Source organism: Crocuta crocuta, unplaced genomic scaffold (assembly GCF_008692635.1).
Source record: "Crocuta crocuta isolate KB4526 unplaced genomic scaffold, BGI_CrCroc_1.0 scaffold375, whole genome shotgun sequence".
Taxonomy (NCBI): domain Eukaryota; kingdom Metazoa; phylum Chordata; class Mammalia; order Carnivora; family Hyaenidae; genus Crocuta; species Crocuta crocuta.
In genome coordinates this window covers 265,116-286,333 of record NW_027532826.1, presented here as the reverse complement: position 1 = coordinate 286,333, position 21,218 = coordinate 265,116, and the positions used below count along the sequence as shown (strand labels likewise).

Sequence of the window (21,218 nt, the reverse complement as noted above, 5' to 3'; positions counted from 1 at the left end):
AGGTGGAAAGGTCTCAGGTTCTTATTTCATATGAGCCCACTTCTTGGATCCTAGGACTCGTGCGGGGGTAGAATACCTATCAGAACAGGGCTGACACTCTGCCTGCATACGCAGGAGCTGCACCCTTCAATCCCCTGTCCCTCCAACTCCTTCTTCCAATTCCCACTGGGCTTAGTCTCCAGGCACATATAACCACCACGTGTGGAGCCCCCACCATGGCTTGAGGACACTGTGGCATCACACACATCTTCTGTACCCGAGTCTCCAGTAGTGCCTTCATTGAATGAGGCTGCTTTCATGACTTGCTGAGTGCAAAAATCCCTCAGATGTTTTAGCCAACAAGAATTGTCAAACAGCGTTCACTCTGCTGGATCTGTTGGGCAGGTCCTTCCTCCCAGGCCCCGCCATTTTCTGAGAGCTATGCAATAATGTTGGTCCAGCAGCCGGGCCACCTATCCAATCAGGAAGCAAAGTCCCCATCTGTTCTGCCCTGGCTGCCCTAGCCAAGGCATTTTCTACCTCAGCCTCAGGGCATATGAACCATGACACTATAAAACTTGAAGGGTTTTATGATGGATACCAGGTAACTGCCAGAGTGACCTTGGGGGAAGTACATTCAGTACTTTGTTACACAAATCCACACAACTGTCTTGCCCCATCTATTTGTCCCGGGATATCAGCACCTTTCCAGGTCCCCACTCTGGGAGGCCTTCTGACTTTCTGATGATAAGGCTTCTGGAAAATCAAGTCTTGAAAGACTAAGCCACTCCCCTTTAATTCCAAGGACTTCTAAGAAGCCAAGGAGCCTTCCTCCTCCTCCTGGAATGAAGTCTAATTTGCCAAACAGAAAAGTCTGACTTTTTTTTTTTTTTGTTCTTGCTTTTTAAATTGTCTATCTACTAAGACAGCAACACTGAATCAAAAGAAGGAAAATTGTACATAATCCCACAAATCAATTGCAAATGTTCTCATGTACTGTGGTTTTGCTGGCCTTTGGTGCACATTGTTAATAATTTGTTACCCAAATAAGGAACGTACCACCAGAGAATGAAATACTACAGAAGGTATAAAATGAAACCCAGTGGTCTTCTACCCCACCCTAACCAACAGGCACATATCCCATCAATGACTATTAACCATTTCTTTCCTTTTTTTTCTTTAACCATTTCTATCCTAGTTCTTCCTGAGGCTGTTAGACCACATTTTCCAAAGGAGAATCACCGAGGACAAAGCCCACAAAACACAAGAGGAGTTGGTTATTAAGGTTTATTTTAGTCTGGCTGGACAGCCCCTCCCAAGAGTCCTAGGAAGAGTCCTAGGAAAAGCGCCCCACCGAGCCATAGCCCAGGGTTTATATAGGGAGAGGGGCGAAGCCGGTGTACAGAAACGAGAATTTTGCGGTTAGAGGTGGGGGTTGCTTAACAGTTGCTTGAAGAACATGTTTGACTCTTCTAATCACAGTGTTCACTAAGGATTTACATCTCAGGGACTTGCTGCAGCCAGGAGGAGGTAGGTTGCTCAACTGCTGACCTTTTACCCGAATAGAGTTTGAGATCAAACAATGGTTGGTGTCCTCATTTGCAAGCCCCTCACCTTTTGGTCCAAGGGAGTTTTTACAAGGCCATCTCTAGAATTCTGATCTTTTATGGCCTATAGACTTTTTTATTTTTTTTAGAAACCAAATTTTTACAGCTTATAATCAATTGAGATGAATAGAACTCCTATTCTTCCATTTAGAGAACAGCATTCTAAGCACAATAATGTATGAACAGGATAATGGATTGTATGGCCTATAGACTTAACTGACTTCCTACTCTGGTAAACAGTGTAGATTTGGCTCTAATTTCTGTCATATTGCCATTTGGAGCTCTAATTTTGGTCTCATAAATAACCTATCATATTTAAAGGTCCACTTCCTAAGATGAGGATACAGGGATAGTATGTCTCCCCACTACGTCTCTTTCCCCTTCTACATTACAACAGCTACAGACCGTACCATCACTATTAGTGGTGGGACCAGTGGTGCTCTACTCCTGCTCTTATGAAATCCTCACATCACAGCTCTGGGTTTCCTCCTTTAAAAAAGCAAAACACAAAAGCAAACCAAAAAAAACCCAGTACCTCCTGTTTCTATCATATCTATGCAAATAATATTCAGTGGAGGGCCAAATCAAAACAATCTGATTATATATCTCTTTCTTTTATTTAAATTTCACAAGTCTTCTGCCTCTTCTAAGGAGAAATATTAGTATCCGGGTCAAATGCATCGATTTTACTCATCATAGAGTATAGATGGCAGGATCCGAAGATCTTTCAGCTTTGGGGAAGTTTTCCTTTCTTTCCCCTTCCCTTCCCTTCCTTTACCTTTACTTTCCTTCTCTCCCTTCCTCTTTTCTTTCTTGCCCAACAATCTTACTTTTAATTTCATAGTCTATTCTTGTTCTCATAATTCCTGTTTAAAAAGAGCATCTTACATTTATTTTTCACTTGCAATTATTTTTTGCAAGTGAATACTTTTAAATATTTGGTTCCCTGAATGCCTGTTCTCTTTGGGGCTGGTTTCTGTTTTATTTTAGATATTTTTCATGTTGAAAGCTTTCTTCATTTTTCACACCTTGACTCCCATCCACAGTGAAAAGACTATCAAAGAAAATAGGAAATTCCATAGGTGGGTAAGATTGGTTTAATAGCATGCTTTGCTATAGGGTGAAAAATGCAAGAAGCAGTTATTAGGATGAAGGTCCTTATAATGCCTAAACAAGGCGGCCTTTGTTATGGAACACAATCCACCAAATTCTCTAGTCCCTCAGACTATTTTTAGCACATACCTTTCTCCCTCCTCTATTTTTTGCTTACCCACAGCCAGATACTTATTGTAAGACAAGAGAAAAAAGTGATGAGGGAGAGAAAATTCAGTTTCATGGACAGACTTTCCATTAATCCTGCTTTTCTCCCACACCTCTCAGTGTACAGCTCTGCCAGGGGACTGTGGCCTCTACTGCAGGCTTCTCTTCACAAGATCCTGGCATCAGCCTTTCCCACTCTGCATCTCCAGCCGATGCTCTCACATCTGCTTTCACCTTGCTCAAATTTGCAGGTATGGCCTCTCCCCACTTTCTTCACTATTATTTACAGTTTAGCCTTTTTTGAACATGTTACTGAACTGACCTTTTTGTTTTTAATGTTTGTTTTTGAGAGAGAGAGCAAGCAGGGGAGGGGCAGAGAGAGAGGGAGACAGAGGATCTGAAGCACACAGCAGACAGCCTAATGCGGGACTTGAACTCATGAACCATGAGATCGTGACCTGAGCCAGAGTCAGACACTCAGCAAAGCCACCCAGGTGCCCCGGAGCTGACCTTCTTAACCAACTACCTGTGTACGTGTTTTTTTTTTTATGTGGTTGTAATGTTTTGTGTAAATACTAATTTGGGTCCTGTTTTCACTTTATCTGATAAATACATATATATTTTTTATTTATTTTATTTTTTATTTTTTTNTTTTTTTTTTTTTTTTTTTTTTTTTAAGAGAGAGAGAGCTTGAGTAGGGGAGAGGGGTAGAGGGAGAGACAGAACTTTTTAAAATAATTTTTTTAACATTTATTTATTTTTGAGAGACAAAGCTTAAGTGGGAGAGGGGCAGAGAGAGAGGAGGAAACACTGAATCAGAGACTCCAGGCTCTGAGCTGTCAGCATAGAGCCCGATGCAGAGCTCAAACCCACAAACTGTGAGATCATGACCTGAGCTGAAGTCGGATGCTTAACTGACTGAGCCACCCAGATGCCCCTAGAGAGAGACTCTTTAATTTTTTTTAATGTTTTATTTATTTTTGAGAGAGACAGACACTGTGAGCAGGGGAGGGTCAGAGAGAGGGGGAGATATAGACTCCAAAGACAGGCTCCAGGCTCTGAGCTGTCACCACAGAGCCTGATGTGGGGCTCGAACCCATGAACCGTGAGATCATGACCTAAGCCGAAGTCAGATGCTCAACGAACTGGGCCACCCAGGTGCCCCTAGAGAGAGAATCTTAAGCAGACTCACACTTAGCGCTAAGCCTAATGTGGGGGTCAGTCCCACAATCTTGGGATCATGACCAGAGCCAAAATCAAGATCCAGATGCTCAACCAACTGAGCCACCCACGCACCCTCAGAGTCTACTTTTAATTCCAACAAAAACCATTTCAGAAGACTTCCCATCCTCAGGCCTCCTCCAGTTCATGTTAACTGCTGGTTTACATTGATTGTTGCTCGTTACGTATTTCATCACTCAGTATCAGCTTTGCCATGCAATTTCTTTTTAGACTGAGTGTTTGGGGCTTTTCATCGAGAATATCTTCCAGTACAATATTCTAGGAATGTTTTACAGGGACAACGTCTGATTAAGTTTGGATGGTTGTTTTCACTAAAAAGATTGTTTGGTGGGTTACAGGTACATTTTGAATTTCCTAACTCCTACGGAGAGTTCTGACTGAAAATTTTAAATCAGTGATCATATTCATAGTTTCTCATCTAAATGCAGAAGTAAACACATTTTATGTACATACAAATTACTTGTGCTGCTCTTGGGAATTGTAGGCCCCTGAGTTTTACATCCAGAGGTTCTGATTTAGTAGATGAAGGTGAGCTTGGTGATGTGCAGTTTCAGTGAACACTGCAAGCAAATCTGACACATGTGGCCATTAGAGCACACTCTGAGAATCACACATTGGTCACCTGACGTCTAATAAAGAAGGTTTGGCAGTGAGATTTTCCATCTCGATTACTCAGAGTTTCTCTCCCATGAATTTTTTCATGTTGAATAAGGGATGTATTATAACTGAAAACTTTCCCACATTCATTACATTCATTGGGTTTTTCTCCAGTATGAATTCTCTGATGCCTAGTAAGCTGACATCGCTGACCAAAAGCCTTCTCACAATGATTACATTCATAAGGTTTCTCACCAGTGTGTGTCCTCTCGTGTTTTGTGAGAGTTGACCGATCGTTAAAGGCTTTCCCACATTCAATGCATTCATAGGGCTTTTCTCCAGTATGTGTTCTCTGATGTTCAATAAGGCGTGACTTCTGACTGAAGGCTTTAAAACACATGTTACACTGATAAGGCTTGTCTCCAATGTGTGTTCTTTGATGCACAATAAGGGGAGATCTCTGGCTGAAAGCTTTTCCACAATGACTACACTCATAAGGTTTCTCTCCAGTATGGGTTCGCTGGTGCACAACAAGTTGTGATCGCTGCCGAAAAGACTTCCCACAGTCATTACATTCGTATGGTTTCTCTCCAGAATGAATTCTCTGATGTGAAAGAAGGTGAGAGCTCCCAGCGAAGGCTTTCCCACACTGATTACATTCAAAAGGTTTCTCTCCAGTATGAGTTCTCTGATGCTCAATAAGGTGAGAGCTCCCAGTGAAAGCTTTATCACACTGATTGCATTTATATGGCTTTTCTCCAGTGTGAATTCGCAGATGCCTAATAAGCTGAGTGCTTCTAATGAAGGACTTTCCACACTGGTTACATTCATAGGGTTTCTCTCCAGTGTGAGTCCTTTTATGTGCAACGAAGTCAGAGCTTTGGCTGAAGGACTTTCCACAATGACCACACTCATAAGGTTTCTCTCCAGTATGAATTCTTTGATGTACAATAAGGTTAGAGTTCCACCTGAAAGATTTTCCACATTCGTGACATTTGTATGGTTTTTCTCCGGTGTGAGTTCGCTGATGCCTAGTAAGTTTGGAACTCTGGGTGAAGGACTTCCCACACTGGTTACATTCATAGGGCTTCTCTCCAGTGTGGGTTCTCTGGTGTACAACAAGGTCATAGCTCTGGCTGAAAGACTTCCCACACTGAGAACATTCATAGGGCTTTTCTCCAGTGTGTGTTCTCTGGTGTACAACAAGCTTAGAGCAACAGCTGAAAGATTTTCCACACTGATTACATGTATGTGGTTTCTTTCCAGTTTGAATGACATCACAGTCGGTAAAAGATGAGGCCTCATGGAAGGCATGACATTCCTCCTCACATCTAAATGGTGCTTCTCCAGGATCATTTATTTCAGTTTGTACAAGGCATTTGTCACACTCATACTGGAGTTCTCTAAAACACACTGGCTTGTGTTCATTCAGAGACATGCTATGATTAATGATGTTTCTATAGTCTGTACAGTCATCGCTGTTCTCTGCTGAAAAAATTCTATTATGGTATCGAAGGGAGGTATCATAGTTGAAAGAGCCACTACTGACAGTATATTCATTAGGCTTTTTATTTCTTGTTTCAACATTTGTAAGTTTATTCAAGGAAATGCTCTGACAGAAGGCTCTGGGACTTTTGTGATTTTCATGGGGCTTCAGATCAGCCCAGCCTTTCTCATGATTAATGAAAACTGAATTGTGTTTCAACTTTTTAACCTGTGAGTCAAGTGTATGGAAATGTGCTCTTGTGTGTAAAGTTGGAGGTAGAAGGCTTAAATTCTGGTAACTTCCCCCACGGTCATGCTCACAGTGTTTCCCTTGAGCAAACAGTCTTTCTGGGGTGAATATCATTTGACTCAAAGAGTCCTCCTGGTGCTCCCTTAGCTGGTCCCTCCAATCCTGCCTTTCTCCTAATGACACCAAGCAGGGGCCCTCCTCCTGTATGCAGCATTTCATTTCTATGTTGTGGAATTCCACAGCAATATCCTCTTTGGAAGCTGACTCTTCCTTTTCAAGCATATTCTTCCAGTCTGAAAGAAATCCAAAATACTGAATTACTGAAGATGTGTTAGAGGGACACGGTGGGATGAAGGAGACCAAATATGGGAGGTATCTCTGGGTTTGTTTTTAACCCATGGATTGTAATTTCGTGCAGTATAAAAAACAAGCAAAGATAATGAAGAGGCAACCCAGGAGGACTGGTCCCCAAAGAAGGAGCAGAGAAATAAGAATCAGCAGGGGAGGGTAAAGAATAAAGGAGAAATCCACAGAAAGAATTGGGTCTAAAGGTATATAGCCCCCAAGAACCACAAAAAATACCTACATTCTAATTGCTGGAACCATGACTATGGTACCTGATTTGGATAAGGGGTCCTTGCAGATGTTTAAGTTAAGGAACTTGAGATAGGGAGAGTATCTGTGTCGGCCCTAAATGTCACTGGGAATGTCCCTGTAAAAGGGAGGTAGAGAGAGATTTGACACACACAGAGAAGGTGATTATGAACATGGAGCAAAGAGATTTGGAGATGCCGACCTTAAAGACTGAAGTGATGTGGGCACAAACCAAGGAATGCTGCAGCCACCAGAAGCAGGAAGAGACAAGGAACAGATTTCCTTCTGGACCCTCCCAGGGAGCATGACTCTGCTGCCATGGTATTGATTTCAGGTTTCTGGCCTCCAAAACTGTAGAAGAATGAATTTGTGTTGTTTGAACCCACCTAACTGGTAATATTACAGCAGCCACAGGAATTTAATACAGGAGCCTACCTGGCGCCTTGATCTAGATTCTTGCTGACCAGAATCTTAAGTCTATTTATTTTCTGGTTCTGGATCTTGAAACAGGATCCCAAACATCAACACTGACTTAATATTCCTAACACACCATTTCTACTATTTCTTCAGGCTACCCACAGAAAAAAGACTCTTTCACCACTCCAAATCAATGCCACAGACACCCAGAAAAGCACTGTCATCCTTGAAACAGTGTGGTTGGGCAGGCTGGGCTGCAACTGGGCTTCACTAACCAGCAACTTCTGAAGCTCATTCTCCTTGGTGGTAAGCCAGGAATAAAAATCCTTAGCTTACAGGGTTTACTTTGCTGCACAAATGAACCGATATGGGAGTCCCACACGGTGCCTGGCACAGAGTGCACTGTTAGTTCATGGTACCATCGATCTCGTCACTCCTGATTGTCCTAATAGGGTCTCCTCCCTCTGTTGAAATACTGGGCTTCTAACAGGTGCTACAGGTTCCCAGCCCAGGACCCTTGCCTGAGTTCTCCAATATTCTCCCTTTACTTGTCACGCTTCCCATTTTAGGCATATAGCTCCCCACATCTAATATTATCAAGGCCTCTGCTCTCGTCCCCAGGCTTCACTCTCCACGTCTGCCATGGAGACAAGGATCCTCCATTTGGCAACTATAGAGTGAACTATACTCTGTGGCCCTCCTTTGACTTCCAGGAGGACATTTCCCTCTTGGACAAAGTCTTTACCTAAGGTCACCCTCCACGGGCAACACTGCTCTACAAGACTCTGCTGTGTTCCCTTTTGATGTCGCCTTGGAATCCCTGATGATGAGAATTTTTTCAAGTGAAACAATGGCCCAACGAATGGGATTGAAAGGGTATCTGGGAACGAGGAGGAAAGAAGTCTTTGGGTGGCTAATATGTGTCTAAATTGTGCCTGGTCATTGGAAACTGGGCAAAGGAGGTTACACATTTTTCAGCAGTGTCTCCATTAAGATTGCAAAATGAGGAAAACAGGCTGCACAAGTCAGCCGGAATGTGACATCTATGACAGATGAGAAGAAAGATGCTGCACACAAACTGGCATCATGCGAATGATCAAGAACAAATAAAAGTAGGTGACACTTCAGAGAGAAAAATAACAATAACAGAGGTTGCCAGTAGGAGTTACAGGGTAAGCAGCAGCAAGAACAAATAAATGCAACACCCCTGGCTAGGGGAATGCAGAAGGCAGTGTGAGGGTCGAAGGTAGTGTGAAGGAACATGATGCTTACTGCTGTAAGTCATGTACTGAAGGATTCCAACTAGAAGACATACAGAAAAAGGTAAAACTGGGGCGTCTGGAGGGCTCAGTCAGTTAAGCGGCCGACTTCGGCTCAGGTCATGATCTCACGGTTCGTGGGTTCAAGCCCCGCGTTGGGGCTAGCTCAGAGCTAGACTCTCAGCTAGCTCAGAGTCTGGAGCCTGCTTCAGATTCTATATCTCCCTCTCTCTCTGACCCTCCCCTGCTCATGCTGTCTGTCTCTCTCAGAAATATATAAAAACATTAACAAGTTTTGAAAAAGGTAAAACTAGAGAGAGTAAAAGAACCAGTGGTTTCCAGGAGTTAGGACGGAGGGAGGGAGAATAGGTGGAGCAAAGAGAATGTTTAGGGCAGTGGAGCTGCTCTGCATACTAGAATGATAGATACATGGCATCATACATCTGCCCAGAGTGTACAACCCAAGAGTGAACCTAATGTAAACTGTTGATCTCTACTGGTAATAATGTGTTAATACAGCTTCATCCAGTATACTTTTTTAGAGAGAGCACACATGTGCATGCAGCTTGCACACCCATGAGTGGGGGAGCAGCAAAGAGAGGGAGAGCCTAAGCAGGTTCCATGCCCAGTGCAGAGTCCCACAACCATTGAGACCATGACTTGAGCTGAAATAAACAGTTGGACACTTAGCCGAATGAACCACCCAGGCGCCCCATACAGCTTCACCCATTGTAACAAATGTACCACAGAATATAAAATATTAATAACAGAGAAAACTGTATGTGTGTTGGGGGAGTAGAGGGTGAAATACTGGAACTCTGTACTTTCTGCTCAACTTTCTGTAAATATAAAATTGTTCTAATAAGTAAAATATACTAATTAAAACAGAACAACAAAAACCAGAAGCAGTTCAATTAGTCGGGATGATGAACATGTTCTAAATTGATCATAGTGATGGATGCACATGCTTTGAATATACTAAAATCCTTTGCGTACTTTAAATGAGTGCGTTGTATGGTATGTGAATTGTATCCGACATAGCTATTAAAAAAAAAGAGTGAATCAGGCTGATATACTGGGACATATCAGGAAATGGAGTAGGTCAAGGAACTGACTTAGTAGAAATCCTTCTGGAAGGAATATGTCATTGCCACTTCCCAGGACGCACAAGTTCTCAACATACCTCTGGATCATCTAGAAGTTATGGGAATGTCCAACACAGAGCAGGGATGGACACCCAACACAGGGTAAAGACCAGGTCTGAAGGGGAAGTCTTGAGGAGTCGCTGCCCTAGGTGGAGGTCAGGACGAAGGACTCAAGGAAAAGGGGGCATAAGGACCTGGGAGTAGATGAAGCAGCTAAGGGGTGAAGACCAAAGAGAAGATGGGAACAGAAAAGAACCCGTACATAAGAAATGCCAGGACAACAGTGACATGTGGTTTTCATGGACTGGGGATGGAGGGATGGGCTGATGTGGCTGAGAATGCAGCTTGTTGGACGCCTGAGGAAGCTCCCTGCTCCTCCTCCCCTCCTCGGACCCAGGATCCTGGGGAGAGCTCTCTGGCCACATTAACTCACCAGGCCTCTGGTCTGCTCTCACCTTGGGGAGGTCCATGCTCTTCCCTCCATGGGTCTTGTCCTTGCTCCAGCCAGCAGATCACATTTGGTTTCGAAAGCAGAAGCCCTGGTCAGTGAGGGAAAAACAAGACTTTGTGCTCTGCTTGGGGAGGAAGAGAACTATATCCTTTGGCCCAGCTATCCGTTGCTAGGGTCAGATGTGGATGGACTAGGAAGGCCCTGCCCAACCCCAAAATAATCCCAGCAAAACTCTTGGCTCCTTAGAGGCAGAAAAGTGACAGTATCTGGGATCTGCATCTCAAAGGAACCTATTTCTAGAATGTTCTGGCCCAGCCCAGGCATACCCTTAAGAAGAGCCAGAGCTTTGAGTCCCTGAAGCAGAAACTGCTGCAATGGACGGAGACTATCTTACCCAGGAAGGCCAGGTGGCTGCAGATCTCCAGAGTTACATTGTGGTACAGTGTCCTCTGGGCAGGATCCAGCTGTCTCCACTCGTCTCGCGTGAAGGTCACAGCCACATCCTGGAAGCTCACGGGTGGCTGCAACATCACCTGTATTACCATACATTGTGGACGCGGGGGCGGGGAGGGAATGGCGCAGTATAGGGAGCACGAGGATGTGGCCCGACACCCATGAGCACTCATGGGGTTCCCACCTTTGGGACCAGACCCAGACCCAGGCCCATGGTGTTTTCACTTCTCTCTGAGTGTCTCCTCTACCCCTGGTCACACTAGAGCTTCTGATTTCCTGTACTGGGAAACAACAGGAACCCCACTCAGAGATCCCACCCCTCACTTCTCTACAAAGTCACAGATTTGAGGCCAAAGAGGATGTTCTAAACCAGGGGTCAGCAAACGGTGGCCTGCAGGACAAATCAGGGCTGTGGTATGTGTTCATAAGGCTAATGCCACGAACTGAATTGTTTCCCCCCAATTTCACATATTGAGGGCCCCCAAAGTGACAGGGCCTTTACAGAAGTAATTAAAGGCTAATGGAGGTCATGAGGGCAGGGCTCTAATGCGATGAGACTGGTGTCCTTATGAGAGGGAGAGGAGACACCAGAGGCCTCTCTCCGTTCCATGTGAGGACACAGAGGTGGTGCCACTGGCACGCCAGGAGACAGTCCTCATCAGAAAGCAACACTCCTGCACTTTGATCTCGGATTTCCAGTCTCCAGAACTACGAGAAAACAAACGTCTGCTGCTTAAGCCACCCAGCCTGTGGTATTTTGTCATGGCAGCACAAACAGACTAATATAGCTAAGAAGGGATTTTTACATTTTTAAATCCATTTTTCACCATGTGTAAAAATGATGGGACAAAGGCTGTATGTGGCCCACAGAGCCTAAAATAGTTCCTACCTGGTCCTTTGCGGAGAGCGCTGGGGCAAGCCTGCTCTCAAGGAAGGCCACCAGCATGCAAAGAGCCACGTGTCCTGGCCCTGGGGCCAGGCCTGAGATGGCATCTCAGCTTCACGACTTACTTGAGGGACACCTGGACACGTCCCTGAACTCCTCTGGCCTGAGCTGCCAGCCCTCATGAAGACAGCCTCCCACATCAGGGAGTCTCACAGGACATGAGGGGGAGCACCCAGGCACCCAGTAAGCACACAGATAACGTGTGTGGTGATGGCACCCTGAACGAGGTCAGGGATCCGCTCTTCAACCCGCTGTGCGCCACACTGTGAGCCATCTAAGGTCAACTATGACACTTTAAGGGGACACTGTCGGCTGCCCTCCTGAGTAGTCTCAGTGAGGGTTGAGGGCCCAGTGTGGCTAAATGGGGCATGGAGGCCAAGTTCTGCCCATCCTTGAGAACTTGCTGGGCACCCATCGCAAACAGTCTGAACCACAGGGCACCAGCTGTCCCAAGGGACCAGGTGTGGGGGACTCATGTTGGGTCTGACCCTAGGAGTTCCCCGCTCATCCATAGAGAGAAGGTGTTTTATCTGCAGAGAGCCCTTGACTTTCACATGAAGGCACAGGGCAACATTCCAGTGCTCTGATGTGCTGGCCTGAGGACGTGGGGGCTACAGCTGAGGAGACTGGCAATGAGAGAAAAGGTCCCTAACTCACCTGGGATGGGACTGGCTGAGAATGTGCTTCTGTTTCCTCCTCATACCCGAAGAAGCTGTCGTGGAGAGGGCAGGGATCCTCAGACGGCAGGGCTGGCGAAGGAGGGAACAATTAGCAATTCAGCCCCACCTCAGTAAGCCCACGTGACAGAAACCACCAGCGACCTTGACAAAGGAGAGGGCTACCAGTGCCATTTGAGGAACATTCCCCTGGGGGTTGAGGGGCTAGGAGACAGGGCTCTGACCAATTGCCTAAAAGTCCAAGGCTCTGAGGTCAGCTGTGGCAGCCAAGTCAGCTTTCCAGATGTGGAGTGGGCCAGCCGGCCCAGGTCTGAGCCTAGGGATGGAGGTGGGCTACCCTAGGCCAAGCTAAATGCCCAGGCACATGCTGGTGTATCTGAAATGTGAACCCACAGATAAAGAGTCATCCTTTGACACCCAAATAAAGGACTATCCAGTTTCTCTTGTCATTTTAAGAGACTAAATCGGAGGAGACAGAAGCAGAGTGTTAAGACAATTATACAAATTTAAGACATCTTAATGAAACATCAGCTAATTTCCCAAGAAAACCGCACAAGTTTTGAATACCAGTGAAACATGAGCTAGCTTCAAGAAAAAAAAAAGATTCACAACTGTAAAATATCACATAAAACATCAGCTGATTTCCAAAAATGGGGGTGAGGGGAATGGGGACAAAGATGAAAATCCCCAGGAGGACAGCTAAGGGCTCTGTAAGGGGTGTCACCTAGGTGCACCCTCCCCCAAGCCACTCTGGAGGTGCAGGATGCTGCCCCCGGTGTGGGGCGTGCCCATCACCTGCCGCTTTATTGGTTTGCCATTGTTTCCCAGCCTCTACTTGTCTAACAGCTTGGCTGCAGGCATGTGACTGTCCCACTGAGACAGCTGGGTGAAGATCCCGTCCAATCTGGCCCCCAAATCTTCCTCACATTTGACTCCTGCTCACCCACTTGTACCAGAAGCACACCCACGCCTGTGTGCGCCCACACACCAGCTCTTGTCACTGGTCATTTGGGCTGAGCCAACATTCCAGAAATCTACGCTGCATTTGTGCGTCTGTTCACATAGAGCCACTGCTCATTCCGCCAGATGGCATCTTTTATTTGCATGGCGCCATCCAGGTCACAACCTTGAACCCTCACCCCCTTGGAACTCAGAACAGCTACCATCTGGGCTGGCGGCCCAGGGAGACTTGCGACTCTCATTCACTGCTTCCAGGAGGCAGACACTTGCTGTTCTCCCAGGACTGAATGCTGGCATTTTTCTTGTTCCGCTTTCTCTGTAAAACCCATTTCCCTGAAGAATCAAGAAGCACTTGCATGTCTTGGAAATCGTGCTCTCCCCATGCCTCACGCTTGTGGCAATTCTCACCTTTGCCTTCAAATGTCTGGACAGGCTCCTCTCCCAGTGTCATCTCCTCTTCGAGCTTCCCCAGGTGCTGGGGTTTCCCGTAGGCCCTGAGCTCCCCGGAGAGTATGCTGGGGGCAGCTCCTGGCCACAGCCAGCAGGACCACGGTGGCTGCAGATGGACCAGGGCCTCGGCACTTGTGGCTGCTGGAACCAGCAGCAGCTTCCCACTGTTCTCTCGCTTCCAAGACAATCTCTTTTGAGAACTCTACTGCCTCCCACGTGGCTAAGGCTTGAGAACTCCTTTTCCAAGCTTAATTCTGCAGATGCTCTCTGCTGGTCATCACCTTCATGGTGGGTCCCAATCTCTCTCACACAGACCTAATATTCTTCAGGCAAAACGAGAACCCAAATTCTCTTGAGAATCGCTGTAAAAAGGAGAGAGTGCTGAGCAACATATTCAATACTTAAGCAGAAGATGATGGCTTCAAAACGCAGGGCTGTGTCTGACCTTGGCGCTCGTGCCAGCACAGATAAGGCAGCAATAAACATGCAAGAAATGGAATGACAGGATGATTCGAATAGCTGTCAAATAATAAGTTTTAGAGGAAAACCATTTACATTCTATTAAAAACCATTTATTTTTATTTTTATTTTTTTAAAAATATTTTTATTTATTTCTAGGAGAGCGAGAGCAGGGGAGGGTCAGAGAGAGAGGGAGATACAGATTCTGAAATAGGCTCCAGACTCTGAGCTGGCAGTCAGCACAGAGCCCGAAGCGGGGCTCGAACCCACGAACCGCGAGATCATGACCTAAGCGAAAGTCGGACGCTCAACCGACTAAGCCACCCAGGTGCCCCTATTAAAAACCATTTAAATCAAAGCATAAGTCTGTGACAAAAAGTTCGACTTTCAACTTTAGAGCTGGTATGAGTATGCATTAACCTGACTCCTGTAACAACTCCCACCCCAAAAAGGTAAAAGTTCCATCCGTCCTGCACAATGGAATGGCCACACCGTCCACAGCACACACCTAACATAGTGAGCATGCGTAACAGGTTGACTCAGTAGGCCTGGGCTACCCATGACCCACACATTTCAAAGAAAGGCCTGTTCCCTGACCAACTAGCTGCTGAGCCCTTGGGGATATCCTACCTGATAAACTGTCTCTGTATACTTGGGGACACCCCTACACAGTCTGCATCAGGCTCAACTGAAGGACCAGGCCACGAAAAGAACCACATCTCCAGGAAGCGTGAGCAAGTTGGCCCTTTCTGCACAGCAGTGGTTCTCAACTGGGGGCAGGGGTGCCCTCAAGAGACATCTGGCAATGTCTGAAGACACATGGTTGTCACAACTTTCAGAGGGTGAGTGTGGAGGGTAGGCAGAAGTGAGAGGCAGTACTAAACACTTCCCCTACCCAAGAATGACTCGGCTTCCAGTGTCAACAGTGCCAAGGTTGAGAAACTGCTCTACTAGGAAACAGGAACTTGGGGGCAAGGCTGTGTCACAGGGACACCAGGACTCTTCAGCTCCAGACCCTTCTCACAGATTGGCAGAGCTGCAGGACTGGCTCACTCAGTCCTCTTTATTTTCCGCAACTCCTCTTCCTGAATAAAACTCAGAAGCTGCTGAAGACAGAAGTGACGGCAAACTCTGAGCACTCTCACCTCTTACTCACCAGGAAGAGGACCCACACAAAAAGCTATCACCTACCAGGATGCCACTAAACCTGTGTCCACACCACCCCTTCCTCCCCTGCCCACAGCACAGGGCAGCTGTCTCAGCTGACCCCTCCTTTTGCACACTGATTGGGGGTTTTGCAAAATTGTTGGGCCATGTCCATGGTTGGCTGACTAATGCCCCCAAAAGACATCCATGTGCTCATCCCTAGAACCTGTGAATATGTTACCTGGTATGGCAAACGGGACTCTGGAAACAGGGAGAATATCCTGGATTTTCTGCTTTCTTATTTATTGCTGACAAAGAGGGAGGAAGGACGGTCAGGGACAGAGGAGAGGTGATGATAGAAGCAGAGGATCCTGGGCTACAAACCTGCATATTGTCTCTACCTGAGGCACCGCAGACCGCTCACACAGGCACTTCCCAACCTGGAAATGTTGAACTCTCTGACCTTCACGTGTGTACTGAGAATGACACTTCAAGTCCTTCTTCTTCTCCTTCGCCTTCTTCTTCTTTTTTTTTTTTTGGAGAGCAAGCAAGCTGGGGTGGAGGGAGAGAGTAGGAGAGAGGGAGGGAGAATCTCAAGCAGGCTACACACTCAGTGCAGAGCCCGACATGGGGCTCAATCAAATGACCCTGGGATTGTGACTTGAGCCAAAATCAAGAGTCAGACACCCAACTGACTGAGTCACTCAGGTGTCCCTGAAGTCCTTCTTGACTCCTCCTTCACACTCACCTGTCACATTCAGTTGGTCACAAAGATCCAGGGTCCCACATTTCAAATATCATGTACCTCTCCACACCCTTGGTCCCCAATGTCTGGCCTAACTATTGTTCTTTGCTTGAGTTACTGAAGAAGATCTGACTGGGTCTTATTTCCTGTCTTTCCCCCTTTCTTCCAGGAAGCCACAGGGACCACAGTAGAATGCAGCTTCTGTCACTATATGGCAGTTTCCCACTGTCTTCAGGTTAAAGTTCAAATTCCTCCACAAGCTCTGGAAGTTCCTTTCTGTATTAAAAGTACACACAAGATGGGGTGTCTAGGTGGCTCAGTCGGTTAAGCATCCAATTCAGCTCAGATCATGGTCTCGCAGTTGATGAGTTCAAAGCCCCACGTTGGGCTCTGTGCTGACATCTCAGAGCCTGAAGCCCACTTCAGATTCTGTGTCTCCCTCTCTCTCTCTCTGCCCCTTCCCCACTTGCACTCTGTCTTTCAAAAATAAATAAACATTGGGGCATCTGGGTGGCTCAGTCGGTTAAGCCTCCGACTTCAGCTCAGGTCATGATCTCACGGTTCGTGGGTTCGAGCCCCACGTCGGGCTCTCTGCTGTCAGCTAGCTCAGAGCCTAGAGCCTGTTTCAGATTATGTGTCTCCCTCTCTCTCTGATCCTCCCCTGTTCACACTGTCTCTCTCTCTCAGAAATAATTTAAAAAAATTAAAAAAAAAAAAATAAATAACAAAAGAAAAGAAAAGAAAAGAAAAGAAAAGAAAAGAAAAGAACATGTGAAATGGCAGTTCAGACACTGAATTGGGAAAAGCCCAGTTTGTTCTCCCAAGTTTCTCCTTTACTCCCACACTCGTAACAGTTCTGACCCTTCTGGTCACCAAATGTGTGGGATTTTCCTACACCAAACACTTCTCTGTGACATGAGCAGGGTGTCCAACAATTTAACTCAGATTTCACACATTAAGGGCTCAGTTCCACAAGACTGCCCCAATCTCTCCATAAGTAGCAGATTCCCAAGTTACCCACAACTTCTCTCTGGCTTAGCTATGAATCGAAGATTCCTATGACCTCCTCCCCCTTAGATCCCATTATTTGCTGGAGTGGCTCAGAGAACTCAAGGAAACATATACATTTGCCAGTTTATTAAAGTATATGATAAAGGACACAGAGGAACAGCCAGATAAAGAGATACATGGGGTGAGGTCTGGGAGCGTGTTGAGTATAGGAGTTGGGGTGTGTCACCCTCCAGGAATGTGGTAGATGTGTTCCCCAACCTGCAAGCTCTCCAAACCCCATACTATTGGGATTTCTAATGGAGGCTTCCCCATGCTAGCAGGATCAATTATTAACTTTATTTCCAGCCCCTCTCTCCTCTCTAGAGAAGTCAGAGTCCAGGGCTGAAAATTCCAAGCTTCTAGGCATGGCTTGGTCTTTCTGTTGATCAGATTGCATCCAGAAGCCCACCCAGAGCTCTTCATTTGAGCAAAAGACGTCCTTATCACTTCGGAAATCACAAGGGTTTTAGGAGTTCTGTGCCGAGAATGGGGCAGAGACGAATATATGTATTTTCTATTATCTCAAAGATGCTCAATGCTTTCAGTGAGTCCTTGAATCAGTCTTTCAATTACTGACTCCACAAGCTCCACCTCAGCCACTGACATGTGATCTTCCATCTCTAATTCCATGGCCATTAGGGGCCATGTGAATGAAACTGGGTTTCTGGTGAGGTTCACACACTGGGGTGCCCACTCTGTTCTAAAGACAGTAAGATACAAAAAGAAAACATGCAAGGGAAACAGCAAGGACAAAAAGCAGCACTGAAATCTCCACAAATGAGCAGAATGTAAAGCAAAGTGGTGCCAGGTGTTGGGTCTGGCTCCTGCAGCAGCAGAGGATGAGCCATGTTCTAGGCTGACAGCCTAGAAACTGCTTGGAATTCTCTCTCTCTCTCTCTCTCTCTCTCTCTCTCCCCCTCTCAGCTTACAGATGTGTGCATGTACCACACTCTCTCAAAATAAATAAATAATCTTAAAAAAACGCCACAAAACTATGAGTACAGAAATCCCACCATGAAAAAGACGGAAAAGTTTAAGGATAAAGATGTTGATAACATGATAGAAAAAAAAGGAATGTGGCCTAAACTTCGGTGCAATGTCATTAAGAGAAAGACATTTTTTAGGGATAAAAGGCTGTAGGAAGATACAATAACCTTGGCTATTCATTTGTACAGCACATACCACAGCTTAAATATATAAAGCAAAAACTTGGTAACATAAAGGAAACAGAAGAAAAACCACATGGGAAACTTCAACCCACATTTTAGAATTTGACTGATCAATGGGGTGCCTGGGTGGCTTAGTTGGTTAAGCGTCCGACTTTCACTTAAGTCATGATCTCACGGTTCGTGGGTTCGAGCCCCGCGTCGGGCTCTGTGCTGACTGCCAGCTCAGAGCCTGGAGCCTGTTTCAGTCTGTGACTCCCTCTCTCTCTGACCCTCCCCTGCTCACGCTGTCTCTCTCTCTCTGTCTCCTAGAAATAAATAAACATTAAAAAAAAAAAAAGAATTTGACTGATCAAGAAAACAAATTAGAATATAAAACAGGGGAACCTGGGTAGCTCAGTCAGTTACGTGTCCAACTCTTGATTTCGGCTCTAGTCATGATCTCCCAGTTTGTGGGTTTAAGCCCCATACAGGTCTCTGAGCTGACAGAGTGGAGTCTGCTTGGGATTCTCTCTCTCCTCCTCTCTTTGCCCCCTCCCTGCTTGCACTCTCTCTCTCAAAATAAATGCACATTAAAAAAAAGAATATAAAAAAAAGAATATAAAATAAAATGTATATAAATTCAAATTAGTTTAAATATAACGCCAAGCTGAATTATATACACAGTTATTTATTTACACACCAAAGAATTCTTTGGTTTGCCCACAGAAAATTAACAGTATTGTCCTCATTTTGTGGATGAGGAAACTGAGGCAGAAAGCTTGAATAAAACTTAGCCAAGGCCTCATGATGAGTAGGAATCCAGGAGCTCTGCAGCCCAAGGCGCTGAGCACACCGCCATCTTGGTTCTCCGCCTCTCCCTCTGGTACGCCGCTGCCCAGCCTGCTGCCTCTGCCCTCTCTCTCAGCATCTTCCATCAAGAACCCACCCCTCGGCCTCTCTCACTTGGAAGCGCTGCACAATCTGCCCCAGGCTACCGGCCACCTTCTCTGCCTGCCACTGATGGTTTTTGAGTCCTACGTAGTGTGAGACTATAGGATGCAACATCCATCCCATCTTTATCCCCCTTACGGCAGCAAGTCCATGCTCTCGTTTCCTCTTCCGGCCCCTCTCACTATTATCCGATCTGTGCAGACAAGTCCACCTCTTAACTCACTCCAGTCAATGACCCTAGGCTCTCCCACCTTCCAGGCACACAGACTCGTCTGAGCCGACACCCTCCCAAGTGGCTCCCTTCAGCTTCTCAGGAGAGAGACTTTCCTTCTGGTCCAGTAAACTCCTGCATCCCAGAACCCCCCCCCCTTACTTCCATGCTTGTCCTCGTGCTTACTTCCTCCTCCTTCCTCATGGAAGTAAGGCCCTTTGAGCAGCCAGCACCTCAGTCCCCTCTTCTTCACTCTGTCCCTCCTCTCTCTACCCTCACTCCTGAACACACACACTACAAAGGTACGCCACACCCAAGAAAGCTGACCACGATTCAGATGATGCTGTCTCATTCTGCCACTCCTGCCCATCCTTGGGTAGTCTCCTACTGCCCGTAACCATTCCCACTCTCCTATCATCTCCTTCCTTGTCTGGAGGCATCCAAGGGCGAGGTCTGGGAACACTACTCGGCAGCCAGACGGACTGCTTTCAAAGTCCCAGCTCCACCATTTGCCTCTATACAGACCTCCTTAGCCTCACTAGGCCTCAGTCTCCCCATCTGTAGACATCTGGGGAACAGCGAGCCTTGTGTCAAGGTGCTGCTGTGAGGATTAAATGAGCCGTATTTATAGAGCTAATATCATGCTGACCCACAGGACACATTTAGTCACATACATAGTGCATAAAATTCCTCTTGTATACCTCATACTGGACCTGGGATGGGCCTGGTGGGGCAGGGTCCCTCTGTCTAGAGGGCTGAGGCAGAGGTTGTTTTCTTTTTCTTCCTTTCCCAGGTTACTCTTTCCTTCCCTGGAGAGTGGGGTTTCAAGTGCTCCCCCAGGCTTCAAGTTCAGCCCAGATGCCACCCCCCGCCCCCATGCTCCCTGCCAATGCCACTTCCTCCTCTATTTCCAGCCCACCTCCAACAGACTCCCCAACTCAACACAGCTGAGTGACCGGGAATTCTGTGACCTCCATCTTGGCTCCTCACTAGAAATGTAAACTCAAGAGTCCTCAGCTCTTCTCATCCCCCTGGCATTCCCTCTTGCACAGAGTTATTTCTACAGCCAGACGCTTCTACTCTGAGGCTCTCTGAAATCCAACTCTAAGCCCTCACGCACAGGATAGCTTCATGTCCGTGTTCTTCATACCTCCAGCCCCTTCTCTCACCCAGCCCTTAACCTGCAGTGTCAACAAACACAACCAACACCCTGGACCCAAAGTTTGCTGATGCTCTTCTCGGACTGCCCCTAATTCTTTGTTCGCTTGGAAAGCACACACTTGCTTTTCAAAGTGAGTTCAAGTTCACATACCAGTGGGAGAAAATGTGTCCAAGTTCTGAGGCTGGGACGGCCTCTGGGGTAAAGGAAGCCTCACTTGCCTGGTTCTGCTGCCAGCAGGCCTAGGCTACCACCTCCTGCAGGGCAGGTGGCGGTAAGGAACTGCGGGAAGAAAAAAGACGTGAGGCTAGGCCTGGGTGGGCAAGCCCCAGATTCTCACAGGCCGGCCTGAGACCCTCAACAGCAGCTGGCCTCCTTTGCGGCAGGTCTTCAACCAAACCGGCCCCCGGCCCTGTCTCGGAGCAAGAGAACCTCGGACAAGATCACATCCAGCCACGCTCTGCTGCAGGAAAGCCCCTGGCTGCACTAGCTTCCTCCCGATTTCTGCAGCGGGGTTCGGGGGGACCCGCTTCTGACAGGGCCCTGCGCGGCCCGGCGGGAGGAGGGCCTCCGGCCA

The 21,218-nt window shown here is 46.7% G+C and overlaps 1 protein-coding gene across 4 annotated transcripts in view; it reads right to left on the bottom strand.

Annotated features, from left to right (window-relative positions):
- Window positions 1-3,827: 3,827 nt before the first annotated feature.
- Window positions 3,828-21,218, bottom strand: part of ZNF274 (zinc finger protein 274) — a 53,739-nt gene continuing 36,348 nt past the window's right edge. Inside the window, exons 1-7 of one of the 4 annotated variants that reach the window (XM_077745274.1) lie at window positions 20,795-20,922; window positions 15,762-15,929; window positions 13,731-14,095; window positions 12,343-12,434; window positions 10,681-10,819; window positions 10,291-10,374; window positions 3,828-6,713 (exon numbers count right to left, since the gene is read on the bottom strand). In XM_077745274.1, coding sequence (XP_077601400.1) covers window positions 4,696-6,713; window positions 10,291-10,374; window positions 10,681-10,819; window positions 12,343-12,434; window positions 13,731-13,773 — 2,376 coding nt within the window. In that variant the 5' untranslated portion in view covers window positions 13,774-14,095; window positions 15,762-15,929; window positions 20,795-20,922 and the 3' untranslated portion in view covers window positions 3,828-4,695. Of the gene's footprint in view, window positions 6,714-7,216; window positions 7,296-10,290; window positions 10,375-10,680; window positions 10,820-12,342; window positions 12,435-13,730; window positions 14,096-15,761; window positions 15,930-20,794 lie in introns of those variants that run through there. The other 3 variants (XM_077745276.1, XM_077745275.1, XM_077745278.1) reach the window with 3 other exon arrangements.